Here is a 13991-nt window from a genome sequence, read left to right on the forward strand (position 1 = left end):
TTGTCTACTCTCTCTCTCTCTCTCTCTCTCTCTCTCTCTCTCTCTCTCTCTCTCTCTCTCTCTCTCTCTCTCTCTCTCTCTCTCTCTCTCTCTCTCTCTCTCTCTCTCTCTCTCTCTCTCTATCTCTCTCTCTCTCTCTCTCTCTCTCTCTCTCTCTCTCTCTCTCTCTCTCTCTCTCTCTCTCCCCCTCTCTCTCCTCTCTCTCCCTCTCTCTCCCTCTCTTCCGCTTCCTCTCCCTCTTTCCCTGGGTCATTGCGAGAGAAAACCAATCTTCCTATGCTGGGTTCCGTAGTTCATGCTGTGGCAACCAAGGGCCAGTGGGTATGGGCATGGACCAATGAGCCATGGTCACTCGCCCGCTGGACAATGGCTTTTCACGGTACTCCGCATATGTGCTGTGGATAATTTCACTAATAACGAAATGCGTCACCACTTTTGATTCGCAGTTTGGATTTCACTGACCACGCCTGCATATTTGGTATCTCTCATGTTTACGTTCTGTCCCGTATTTCTATCTTTCCTCGCGATTCAGATTTGGGAGCTAGCAGACAGCAATAGGGATGGATTCCTGTTTCTGGAAGACTTCTGTGTGGTAAGTTGTTGGGTGTATACCAGTAGGTGTACTAGACCTCTCGCTATACTCTATTTCTTGCTACTTGAATCTATGCTATGCCCTAGATGTGCTTGCTATATCCCATCGCCGGCTATGCTTATGCATTCTGCATTTCCCATGACATACTGGTAGCGGTGCTTTGTGATGTTGCTACTGCCCATAGCGCTGTTGCCTGAGGTTGCTCTGTTTGGAGCTAGTTTGTCATTTTAAGTGCATGTACAATGTGCGCGTAGTAGTGCTATGTTCTCATTGTTCTTTGGTGTGCCCCTCTGGGTATAGTGCATGAAGATGTAAGATGTGTCCTTGCTGCAGAATGCAAACGTTTGGTTTGTTTGGGGTTTGCTGTCTGGTGCATTCTTTTGTGTTTGGCAGTGCATGCACTTAACGTATCGATCCCTGGACGGGGATGCCGTACCGAACACTGTTCCCGTTCAATTACGCAACCAATTGGCTACAAATAAGATTCAATCAGCACGTTCCAGATCGGCATCAATAGTCAGCGCACACATGCTTTCTACAAGCGCCTCTGGATTGTCATCTCCACTTGCAGTAGCCAGTGCAGCTAACAGTGGTTCACTTCTTCAGCCTGCAGGCGCCACGTTGTCTTCTTCATCACCAACTTGGATTGTTAGCGGTGAAGAGCAGAAGCTGTTTGAAGGCATGTTTCGCCAGGCGGATAAAGAAGGCAAGAACTTTGTGTCGGGTGATGACGTCAGGTCTCTATTTGTCTCGACCGGATTGCCTGGTAACCTTCTAGCTCACATCTGGGGCCTATGTGACATGACTAACTGTGGCAGACTCACTCTGGAGCAGTTCATGCTAGCTATGTATCTAGCTAAGCAGAAAAAGGTCAGTGCATCACGTCTGGTTAAGGCACTTTCTGACTAGGTGCTGACCATGTGACTAGATGGGTGTGTGCTAAACTCTGGCTCTTTTTCATTTCCGTTTCCGTGGTACACTGAGGTTGCATTGGTACAAGTATATGTCACACCTTGCGGGCATAGCTTGATGTTGTGCTGTAGCAGCGGTGGCGGTTTCTGCACAGCATTGCATGTTGCTTTTCATGTTGCTTTTCTTGTCTCTAATCCTATGCTGTCCATGTTACTGTTACATGTACTTGAGTATTCATAGTTTGACAGCAGCATGAAACTTGGCGGAGGACATCATGTACTCGAGTAGTGCATGGTACTACATGTACTATGCTTGTCATCACCCTCTTTAGTATAGTGCATGGTACTCGATGTACTATACTTGTCAACTTCCTCGATACTCTAAACCTACTAGTATGCAGTGAACAACACACCAGATATGTTTTGTAGCCGACCGCTGTTTTCTTCGATTTCCGATATTGAAATTGGATGATTGTCACACTCCCTTTTCTCTGGTGTGTATGTGTATGTGTGCGTGTGTGTGCATGCGTGTCCATGTGTGTGCGTTTGTAGATATCAAATGTTGATCCACCTCAAAAGCTAACGCCGGACATGATTCCTCCATCAATGCGAAGTCAGGTAGGAATACAAGTTGAATACTGGCTATGATTCAGCAACGCCTATTGCACTGACAATTTAAGAATACTCTGCTAGTGGTGGTGTTGTTGATACTGCTACCAGTGTTGGTTTGGACTTTCTCATACTGTTGCTGTCAGTGTTGTAATGTTTGATACTGCTGTTCGTCTTGCTGCCAGTGTTGGTTTGGGCTGGGTGGTGGTAGTGTTGGTGTTACGGTTGGATTTGGATTGTACTGGTTTATTTAATGTCGAATAACAAACAGGCACTGGCAGTGTTGCCTTATTACATGAGATCGACTAATGTTGTCCCTGGTATTGTAACGGTTGCTGAACTTTGTTTTACAACATTGGCCCTTATCTAATATTACATTATTGCCCTTCTTCTTGTCTTGTGTGTATATGTGCGTGCGCGCGCGTGTGTGTGTGTGTGTGTGCGTGTGTGTACATGCCTTGTTGTATTTTGAAGAGCACTGGTATTGGTGGTACACAATCCGAAGGACCTTCGCCCGATCACATAGCCAAGAATGAAGAACTAAAGTCACTATCTGAGGAGATCAGTCAGCTTAATATGTAAGTGATGTATTCTCTACTCTCGCCTGTCATCTTCTTGTTGGTACAAGCTACTTGAACGATTTTGCCATTCAAAGTTCAACAGCCATCAGCAACCGTATGCAGCACAGAGAATATCACCAGTGCACACGAAACATGAATTTTACTTTTTTACTTACACAACACAATGCACGTCTGCACCCCACTCACGGTTCATGAAATATGACAACAAAATGCACCACTCAGAATCGCGGCCTCATGCTGGGAGCAGGGTTGGTTGTTTTTGCTGGCATTTTGCAGGGAGCAGGAGGGTTGGTCGTTTTTGGCTTTGTTGCAGCTTGCTGTGCTCGATTAAGTTGCCGTTTTTTCTACAGTACTCTGTGGCCTAGCACCCGTTTTAGTTCTCATGTGTGGTGGTGGTGGTGCATGCATGTGTGTGCACGCGTGCGCACGTGTGTGCGTACTTTGTGGTGGTGTGTGTATGTGTGCGTGTGTTGTGTTGTGGTGATGTGTGTATGTCCGTGTGTTTTTCGAATCTAACTATTTTAGTGAGAAAGAGCAATGTACAGAGGAGGTCACAAAGAAACAAGGACAGCTCAATACTTGTCGAGATGATGTTCAGGTGAGAGGCAATAGCTTGTGATGGCTTGTGATTGCTTTGCTCTTTCTTACAGTCCATTCACGAAATATTGGTCTTATCGGAGTCACCAATGGCTTCACTATTACTTCCTCCGACCTGAGGTATTTCATACGGCAGGCCCCATCCCACTGATACATTTACTGTAATACTTGTGGTGTGCGATATGCTGCGTGTCTGTGTCCATGCTCGTGTCTGTCTGTCTGTTTGTGTGTGTGTGTGTCTGTGTGTGTGTCTGTGTGTGTGTGTGTGTGTGTGTCTGTCTGTGTGTCTGTCTGTCTGTGTGTGTGTCTGTCTGTGTGTGTGTGTGCATGCGTGTACATGCTTACGTTTGTGTATGATGTGACGGTTGATGTTTCTCACACGGCAGGGCCTTCAACAAGAAGTGTCACAAGCACAACATCAATTGAAGAGTTTGGAAAAGCAGCGGGAAGACCTCACGATGAGCCTGATGAATGTGGAGAAAGAGGTAGGGGCTCCTGTAGAAGCCGGCGTCTGTGCTAAGCTCTTGTATGAGTCAGGCTTCTACTCGAACCTGATATTCCCATGTATGTGAACACGAGAAACCAGTACCAGTGTGTGTAAGCCAGGCTTGTCATCAAAAGTGGCTTTTATTGATACAGGGCCTGCGCTGTGCATAGTGATACCATCTTGTTTGAAGACTCATCCTGGCTTTGTCTGTTCTACATGTAATTACTTGTTGTGTTAGCTGTCCGAGTATGAAGCAGAGTTAGCTGGCCTCAAGGAGAAGTGTCGCAGTGAAGAAAACCAGGTACGTCACTGTGACAGTGGAGGAATTGCCCAGCTTGTATCTTAGATTATAGATCATCACACCACAGTCGACTTTGTTGCTCGCAGGGGGACACAATGATGAAGCAGTTTACCATATTTCCCCTAATATAAGTCGCACATTTTTACACTAACATTCAAGGGCAAAAAAAGGGGGTGCGACTTACAATCGAGCATGACTTACTACTGAAGTGAATATAATGGAAACAATATGGCTCAAAGCTGGAAATGGGGAGGGGGGGGGGGGGAACTTATAATCGGGGAAATGCGGTATGTGGCCACGATTTGCCCATTGTTATTGAAGGTTTAGCATTTTGATATGATTCCCTTGTGTGTACTCTCTGTTCCTGACTTGTCTTCTGCACCTGGGTGGTGTATTGTATTGAACTATACTACCAATGAGTACAATGTATGTTGTATAGCTATATTGTATATCAAGATTATACAGCAATGAAGCAAACAAATCTATATGGGTGTGAAGAAGAGGTTGGTGCGGCTTCGACGATGCTTATAATTATTATGTGTGTGTATGTGTGTGTGTGTGTGTGTGTGTGTGTGTGTGTGTGTGTGTGTGTGTGTGTGTGTGTGTGTGTGTGCGCGTGTGTGTGTGTGTGTGCGCGTGTGTGTGTGTGCGTGTGTGTGTTGTATTGTATTGTTTGTTGATACAGATTTCCAACCTGAAGTCACAATTAGATAATCAACAGTCTACCATGCAGGTGAGGATTGTCCAGAGCTTCTAATAGGTGGTAACTTAGTGGTGGTGGTGGTGCTGCTGTTGCTGCTTCTGCTGCTGCTATCACTGCTGCTGCTGCTTCTGCCACTACTGCTACTGCTGCTTCTGTCACTACTGCTACTACTGCTATCACTGTTGTTATTGCTGGTGCTCCTGCTACTGGTGTTGCTTTAGCCACAAGTAAGACCGATCACCATCTGCCTATCCGTCCACCAGCTTATCGGTGTATCTTGACATAGATTAGTGATCAGTCCACTCTATCAACCCATGTAGTACAGTGTACCTCTCTAGCAACTACCCTGCTGGGCTGCTGCTGCTAGTCTGCTGCTAGTCTGCTGCTGGGCTGCTGCTGCTGCTGCTGCTGCTAGCCTACTGCTGCTGGGCTCCTGAGCTGCTGCTGCTGCTGCTGCTGGGCTCCTGAGCTGCTGCTGCTGCTGGACTGATATTTGTATAGGGTGAACAGTTCTGAAAATAGTCTTGCTAGTACATAGGTGTTACTATTTATTGTTTCATTGCCTTTTTGTTATTGTCTTTGTTGCTTTTCAAAGTATGGAGGATGGTTGGCAGTGGAATGCTTTCAAGTGGGATGTTGTTTGTATTCATGTACTTATGGTATTTGTCTGGGTGGTTGTGGTTTCTTGGTCCGGTGATAGCGTATTCCATAAGCACTTTGTCGGCCTTAATGTCTTATTGCAACTTGCTGGTGTTGCCGTTTGTGTGTTTGTGTGCAGAGCCAACAGGAGGAACTACGACAAGCCAAGGATGAGATGTCTAAGTTACTCCAAGAAGAAGAACAAATGAAAACAGAGGTCAGTATTCTTACTCAAGCCGTCGCACACAACATACTTGAATGCTAGGGAGGTTTAGTCACACGTAATCCGTGTGTACTTTACGTGTGTGTACCACGTGATACTCAGTGACCCAAGAACACCCGCTTTCTGATTCACGATATACCGTTTATGGATGCTCACCCATGTTCAGAACGTGAGTGAAATTCAGAACGGAGCACATTGTGCAAGCTGTGAGGGTGCTCAGCTGAAGAAGTTTCCGAAGCACAAAAGCAGAATACTAGCCTGCGATTAGCATAACTCCCTTCGAAGCTTCGTCTCTTGATGTCACTCAAGGGTTAGTATGCTACATACTTTTGATGTTGCTGTGATGTACTGTTGATCACATGTCATGTCATGTGATCAAGAAGACATGACGTGTGTCAGTGATATGGTATTCTTGTTATGATGTGTAATATAGTGAAGTCTCTTTTGAATTTTTGTTGTTGTTTCAAATCTTTATTCTCACGATAGTTTGTTGTTGTTGTTGTTGTTGTTGTTGTTGTTGTTGTTGTTGTTGTTGTTGTTGTTGTTGTTGTTGTTGTTGTTGTTGTTGTTGTTATTGTTATTGTTGTGCTAAGGTTTCTGAAGGCCGTTCAGTTCTCTCCAACCTAGAATTATCGGTGCAGGCCGCCAAAACGGAATCAAGTCAGGTTAGTTGGCAGTGAATTACTGTAAACGCCTTATATACAACAGAGTGCTAAATCTAACGATTGAATGAGGAGAAATCTGTCGTTAGAAAACGTTACACAGAAATCGATACTTATACTGTTGCTAGCAAGGGTTTAGGATAAGTGAGAATCGCTACCTTTGGTGCACGTGAACTGGTCAATTTTAGGAAATCAGTATTTGCAGCTCGTTGGAATAAATGCTTTTACAGTATCTTGGATTTCCATTGCTGTACCACTGAACCCCCTGGACTGGAAGGTCAAACGCACGGCACGGAATACACATAACTATGCACTTAGCTATGCGCAGGGCACACTGTGCTGAAGGGTGTCAATTACTCCAATTTCATTGTTTACATACCATTGGCCATGTGATGTTGACTTTCATCGAAGCAGACAGGAAATCCATTTTGGCTGCCATCACATTTTGTTGTTGTTGTTGTTGTTGTTGTTGTTGTTGTTGTTGTTGTTGTTGTTGTTGTGGGCTATTGATTGGATCTGCTATGAGCATACTTGAGCACAACGTTCAGTGTTGATGTTTAATTTGATTTCCTTCGTGTTGATGTGTGTTGTTGTTCCGACAGATCCGCGGTCGTATTGGTCAACTTTCAGATGTGCAGCAGAGCTTCTCAGCTCAAGTGCAGCAAGCACAGTTGGTATGTTGGCAATAAGTTAAACTTGCCACGCATCACTTGGCCTGGGCTGATTTTCACTTGTCACATCCCTTTTGTTGTCATCAGAATGGTCTTTGATCTGTTGCATTCCTTGTGGTATTTGCTACAAAAGTCTAGTTTGAAAGTGAAGTATCAGTTTGTGCTCTTACTCTCAGATACATGTGTATGTGCGTATGCATAGTGTATGTGCATGTACGTGAATGGTGCGTGAATGGTGCGTGGTAGGGTGCGTGGTAGGGTTGCAGCTGGGAGCTGGCTGTCAGAACTAGTATTTGAGTGTATTCTTTCTTTCCGTGTGTATGCCTGCTTTCTGCTGGTGTGTCCAGTGTATTGTGTGTGCTTGGATGTGATGAATCCGCCGTGTTGCTTGAATCTTTGATGGAAATGTCCATCCTTTGTTGTGTTGTGTTGTGTTCCTGTGTAGACATCATCAGAATCTCCACTGTCAGGTAACGGCTATAGTATAGGTACTGCTGTAGTACAACATACACTGTACTAACATGTCTGCCCTGTGTCAATGCATAATAGGGCATTCACACTACGTTCACCCGATCCCACGTTTCACTCGATTGGCTGGCGTTCACGTCACAACATGTTCACACTGTACACTTCACTCACGCTTCAAGTCCTCATTTGGACGGATTCTCATCATTATTACTGTGGCAACAGGCAGAAGCCCGCGACTTGTTCGAAAAAGTTCAAACTCAAAGATCAGGAAAGAGGCAAGGATGGAACGAGGATATTTTATTGTTTGGTTCTTCATATCTCATGTTGTCACAGTAGATGTACCATCCGAAATGTCGCGTCTGCTTTTCAAATGGATGACATTGTCAAATATCTTGAGCGTTGCTGATTGTCGGAGACTGAATGTGAGCCGGGACACAGGAGATGATAGTGATGAAGAGGATTGTGAGGATGCGTCTCGTTTTTTGTCACGGAGAAGGCAGTCGAGGCGAGTGTTGGAATCCAGTCTCCACCTCAGCTCGGCAATCATAGGTTTGCCAGGCCCATTCCCCAGGAAGCGTCGTTTCTGGACGGCTCATCCTGAACCTGAAGACCAAGGGGCATGGGAGAACGAAATCAATGGCACTTGGAGCCGTCTTGGGCGAAAATTCCCTGACGTTGAGGACACCAAGTATGTGGAGAAGTTCAGGATGCCCAATTCGCTGTTTCTTGCTCTGTACGAAGCCGTTGGAGATGCCATCGATCGTCAGCCAACGCATTTCCGTACTACCATTCCAGGAAAGAAGCGTGTAGCCGTATTCCTGCAATGGATGGCTCACGCTGAGGCCTTTCAACAGCTAGCCAAGGAGTACCGGATTGGCACTTCAACTGTCCATCATATAGTGCATAGCTGCCTATCTGCTTTCTTGCCGCTTGCCCCTGACATCGTGGGGTTTCCTGTTGGAAAACATGAAGTCAACACTGTTATTCGTGGCTTCAAGGCCCTCTGCAACCTTCCTGGATGTGCGGGCGCCATCGACGGCACATTCATGCGGATCCTGAAGCCTGTCACGTATGGTGATGCATACTATTGTTACAAAGGCTACGCTTCAGTTCTCGTCCTGCTTTGCGTTGATAGTTCTGGATTTATCACGTATAGCAATGCTGGACGTGCCGGGTCTGCTGGTGATGCTGCCGTCTTCAATGCGTCTTTGCTGAAGGAGAGAATTGAGAGTCGAGACTGGCTTCCGGGTGTTGGCTGCAACGTTAATGGGGTTCCTGTGCAACCGTATTTAGTTGCAGATGCTGCCTTTGCGCTGTCCCCACATCTCATGAAATGCTATAGCGAGGCACCTGCGCAGCAGACTCAGCAAATGCAGGATTTTAACTACTGCGTTATCCGGACAAGGCGAGTAGTGGAAAACGCCATTGGTCGCTTGAAAGAGCGTTGGACTGTGTTGTGCCACAAGTACATTCGTGATCCGAACTTGGCAGCGGATGTCGCTACTGTTGCCTGTGTCCTGCACAATATTTGTGAAAGGCCATCATGCTTGGAGCGAGATGGTGTCCCGCCCGCTCATGCTGCTGTCCATCAAGCTGCTGGCATCATTCCCGCAGGTCAGCTGCGGACACTTTTGACTCAGTTCGTCCATGATCGCATGCATTGAGGCTATGGCACTCTCTGTGCTGTTTTTTGCTGTGCCTTGTGCCCCTGCTGTGCCTTGTGCCCCTGCTTCAATACATAATTATAACAACCATCAATCTGTCCCCCGTGAATTCCGCGGCAGAATATCAGAAATTCCGTGCAGAATTCTGCGGCTAAAAACATTAAATTCAGCGCTAATTCTGCAAATAAATCCTTCCAAATTCTCCAAGGGAAAGGAGCGTAAAAACAGATTGAATTTCCGCAACCCCACCGAAGTTTGTTGTCCGTAAAAATTCTGAACCAAAATTATGCGAAATCCTGGTCCAAAAATCGAAAGCTCCAAAACACACTCTGTAAGTTGATTTTGAAAGTGACAAGCAGGTTGGTTTGGCTGTGAGATACATCAAAAGTCTCCAGAAAACGCAGTTTTTCTCTCTTTTCTGCAATATTCCACGGGATTTTCTGAATTCTGCGACCACTACTGGATTCTGCGGAAATTCTGCAATCCGCGGAATCACAGAATTCACGGGGGACAGATCAACACATAATTATGAAGCTGCAGGAAGACTCCAAATTTCTCCTGATCTGCTTCAAACTAAGGAAACAAAACATTAATGGAAAGGATGTTCACAAAGGGCCAACATTGTGCATGCACACAATACCAAAATGCAAACGACGGCTGTACGGTAACAAATTTCGGATAGGCTGAGCAACTGGTGCAAAGATTATAAGCCATATTTTGCTGAAAGTGAAGCCATAAATGTCATGCTATCTTGCTGCAGCTGCTGCATATGCGTGCCATGCCTTTGTTGCAACTTCTCCTGGAACTCCATGTCATCCTTCTGCGCCTGCTTCTTCTGTTCAGCCTTCTCCTTGTCTCTCTTGTCTTCATACTTCTGCATCTCAATCATCATTCGCCAGTCATGTTCCATTTGCCGAGTGTGCAGTTTCTCTTGCATTTCCACCACTTCTAGCAAAGCAGAATCCTGGCCTGTGGTGGAGTGCCGCGGCTTCTTTCGAGCAGCCGCTGCACATGGTGTGCTAGAGGGCGTGCAGGGTGATGTGAACTGTGTCAAGCTATCCAGCTCACCATCAGCATCAAGCATGCTCGAATCATCAAGCGGAGATGTAGGAGATGCAGGACGTCGTCTTGGCACAAACAGATCTGGGGTGCTGTCATCCTCCAGCAGCATTGGTGGGCGTCGAACCCTGCCAGGACCACTGGTACTCAGTGTGCTGGATGCTACTGCCCCAGAGCTGGCTGTGGGCAAACTAGAGGCTGTCTGAATGCAGGCCAGCGCAGATGGGGCAGATTCTGGGAGAGTGACTTGGACGGGTGGTGGTGATGGTGGTCTCAAAGTCCTTGCTTGGGTTAGTGGGGATGAACCGTGAGAGTGATGGAGAGATGTGCCAGGTGTTGAGTCGCTGCAAATGTTAACAGGTTGCACAACGCAGCTCTCCCTCGACTTCCCAGGGCCCCCCAGTTGGGGTGAGTGAACAAAATTTTATGGTATGTCCGAAAATTGCTCCACACAGCGAAAGCTGCTTGTAGATCATACGGAGCCGTCGCGTCGTCTGCAGCACTCCCAGTCTGCTGGCGTTGGTGTTTCGCGTAGAGTTCTCGCCCACGCTTCTTGGTCGAATCAACTTTGTTGTTCACTTCCTGCTCCGCGAATTTCTCGGAGGAGCCCAATTCCTCCCGGACGTAGCAATTCAGCTTTTCAGTCACAAGCCGCACCTTTGCACTTCTGGACAGCATCTGTTTGTCTTTGTTGAGAAGAACATCTCCCCACAACTCGATGAATTTCTTCTCCGCCTCCACAGAAAACACAGTCCGGCCCATCGTGATAGTCAGATCGAGTGCAAGAGAAAAAAAAGAGAAATGACTTTTGATATGGCGGAAGTAGTCTCCCAGTCCTAGACTATACTGGCAGTAGATCTACGAGTTGTGGTCGGCGATCCGCGACCAAACGCCAGGTTTTGATTGCGGCCACGATTTTCACGACCACGATTCACATTTCGCGCCATTGCAATATCTCCATGGATACCTGCGTCCAGACGTGACTGGGATCGTAGTGTGAATGCCCTATTAGCATCATTTCCTGTAGGATTAAGAGTGTTGTACATGAATGCACTAGCATCATTTCCTGTAGGATTAAGAGTGTTGTACATGAATGCACTAGCATCATTTCCTGTAGGGTTAAGAGTGTTGTACATGAATGCACTAGCATCATTTCCTGTAGGATTAAGAGTGTTGTACATGAATGCCCTAGCATCATTTCCTGTAGGATTAAGAGTGTTGTACATGAATGCACTAGCATCATTTCCTGTAGGATTAAGAGTGTTGTACATGAATGCACTAGCATCATTTCCTGTAGGGTTAAGAGTGTTGTACATGAATGCACTAGCATCATTTCCTGTAGGATTACGGGTACTGTCAAGAGTATATAACCCCCCCCCCCCCCCCCCCCCCCCCAAGAGTGTGCAACTCTGCATATGGGGTCTCCGACGGCGAAAACTCACATCACGTGTCTCAGATACCTTTGTACTACGTACAAACGTAGGATAGCGTGCGCGCAATCCGAAAATCTGCCGTGATCATGCTGGGGATTTGCATACGCGCAGTGAGTTTCTGTCAGAGAGTGCTTTTTTTAGTACTCCGCTGCTCGCTAAAAACGGGCTGGAAACGTACAACTGCGACACTGCACCACGTGATGTGAGTTTTCGCCGTCGGCGTACCCCATAGAAAGGGTATCAGGAGTTGCACACTCTTGGGGGTTATATACTCTAGGTACTGTGTTGCTCATCAGACTTTGTCACATGTATGTGAGGAGCTGGAATGCAAAACCCGCTACAGTTGAACATCGATTATCCGACCACCTCTGGGCAGACAACTGTCAGGCGGTGTTCAGATAAGGCAAATGTTCCGGATAAGAAAAAACTGTCACTCACACACTTTCAGTGGTTATTACTAGCCGCACGACCTTTTTACTTTTTACTTTTCAAAATTTTCGTATTTTTGAATGGCTCACTACATGCACAGTGCGTACTCTACGGCACGTGCGCCCAAAAAAACTGTTACGGATAATCGAATGGTCGGATAGTCGATGTGCGGATAATCGATGTTCAACTGTATCTCCATTTTGTCCATGGCCCAAAATATGCCTTTGCCCAGCCTTGACCTTCATTTCCCCCAAACCCTAATTTGTATATAGTGAGGTCCGGTGCAGTGTGCGTTTCCTGGAAAAGTATTCTTCAGTGAAATTCAAATCCAACTCCAGTGACTTTTCAGAATTTTTAATTTAGGATTTGAACTGAGATGCTGATATCATGTTTTGTGGAAAACTGCCAGTGTCACGTGTTGGCTTTTGCAATGCGCCATGGAATTCTACGATCGGTTTGGTTGGGAGTTTTTGCGCTTTGCAAACAAAAAATAAAAAGCAAACAAACAAAAAAGACCGTGTGAGCGGGAATCAGTTTATAGAGTGCTTTTAGGTCGTGCCTTTATCTCATTTATTTTATTTTACTTGGCACGTAGCCGGTTTGTTACAGCTGTCGATGTAGTAAACCTATGATCATGTATGTCCTCACTCCCAGTCAAGCGTGGCGTTTGGACTGAACTATCTCTGAACTTGTTCTTGATCATTTGCCCTCGTTGGTTAGGTCCAGATCCGTTTCAAATGTCTTCGCCTAGTGCAGATCCTTTCAAAGCAGGTAAGGTTCCACCGCCGCCGTGAGATCATTCCTGCGTACTTGCTATCCATGGCGTAGTGTAGCTTTTGATGCACTGTTGCTATCCATGGCGTAGTGTAGCTTTTGATGCACTGTTGCTATCCATGGCGTAGTGTAGCTTTTGATGCACTGTTGCTATCCATGGCGTAGTGTAGCTTTTGATGCACTGTTGCTATCCATGGCGTAGTGTAGCTTTTGATGCACTGTTGCTATCCATGGCGTAGTGTAGCTTTTGATGCACTGTTGCTATCCATGGCGTAGTGTAGCTTTTGATGCACTGTTGCTATCCATGGCGTAGTGTAGCTTTTGATGCACTGTTGCTATCCATGGCGTAGTGTAGCTTTTGATGCACTGTTGCTATCCATGGCGTAGTGTAGCTTTTGATGCACTGTTGCTATCCATGGCGTAGTGTAGCTTTTGATGCACTGTTGCTATCCATGGCGTAGTGTAGCTTTTGATGCACTGTTGCTATCCATGGCGTAGTGTAGCTTTTGATGCACTGTTGCTATCCATGGCGTAGTGTAGCTTTTGATGCACTGTTGCTATCCATGGCGTAGTGTAGCTTTTGATGCACTGTTGCTATCCATGGCGTAGTGTAGCTTTTGATGCACTGTTGCTATCCATGGCGTAGTGTAGCTTTTGATGCACTGTTGCTATCCATGGCGTAGTGTAGCTTTTGATGCACTGTTGCTATCCATGGCGTAGTGTAGCTTTTGATGCACTGTTGCTATCCATGGCGTAGTGTAGCTTTTGATGCACTGTTGCTATCCATGGCGTAGTGTAGCTTTTGATGCACTGTTGCTATCCATGGCGTAGTGTAGCTTTTGATGCACTGTTGCTATCCATGGCGTAGTGTAGCTTTTGATGCACTGTTGCTATCCATGGCGTAGTGTAGCTTTTGATGCACTGTTGCTATCCATGGCGTAGTGTAGCTTTTGATGCACTGTTGCTATCCATGGCGTAGTGTAGCTTTTGATGCACTGTTGCTATCCATGGCGTAGTGTAGCTTTTGATGCACTGTTGCTATCCATGGCGTAGTGTAGCTTTTGATGCACTGTTGCTATCCATGGCGTAGTGTAGCTTTTGATGCACTGTTGCTATCCATGGCGTAGTGTAGCTTTTGATGCACTGTTGCTATCCATGGCGTAGTGTAGCTTTTGATGCACTGTTGCT

General features: G+C 46.2%; 1 protein-coding gene across 2 annotated transcripts in view; it reads left to right on the forward strand.

The window, feature by feature from the left end:
• Positions 1 to 13991, forward strand: part of LOC135816223 (epidermal growth factor receptor substrate 15-like 1) — a 36824-nt gene that overhangs the window by 13268 nt on the left and 9565 nt on the right. For both annotated transcript variants that reach the window (XM_065329630.1, XM_065329629.1), the window contains 13 exons: positions 533 to 592; positions 986 to 1462; positions 2056 to 2121; positions 2587 to 2690; positions 3219 to 3291; positions 3677 to 3775; positions 4016 to 4078; positions 4764 to 4811; positions 5560 to 5637; positions 6237 to 6308; positions 6908 to 6979; positions 7422 to 7446; positions 12750 to 12800. In XM_065329630.1, coding sequence (XP_065185702.1) covers positions 533 to 592; positions 986 to 1462; positions 2056 to 2121; positions 2587 to 2690; positions 3219 to 3291; positions 3677 to 3775; positions 4016 to 4078; positions 4764 to 4811; positions 5560 to 5637; positions 6237 to 6308; positions 6908 to 6979; positions 7422 to 7446; positions 12750 to 12800 — 1288 coding nt within the window. The remainder of the gene's footprint in view (positions 1 to 532; positions 593 to 985; positions 1463 to 2055; positions 2122 to 2586; positions 2691 to 3218; positions 3292 to 3676; positions 3776 to 4015; positions 4079 to 4763; positions 4812 to 5559; positions 5638 to 6236; positions 6309 to 6907; positions 6980 to 7421; positions 7447 to 12749; positions 12801 to 13991) is intronic.

Source organism: Sycon ciliatum, chromosome 4, assembly GCF_964019385.1.
Source record: "Sycon ciliatum chromosome 4, ocSycCili1.1, whole genome shotgun sequence".
Lineage (NCBI taxonomy): Eukaryota > Metazoa > Porifera > Calcarea > Leucosolenida > Sycettidae > Sycon > Sycon ciliatum.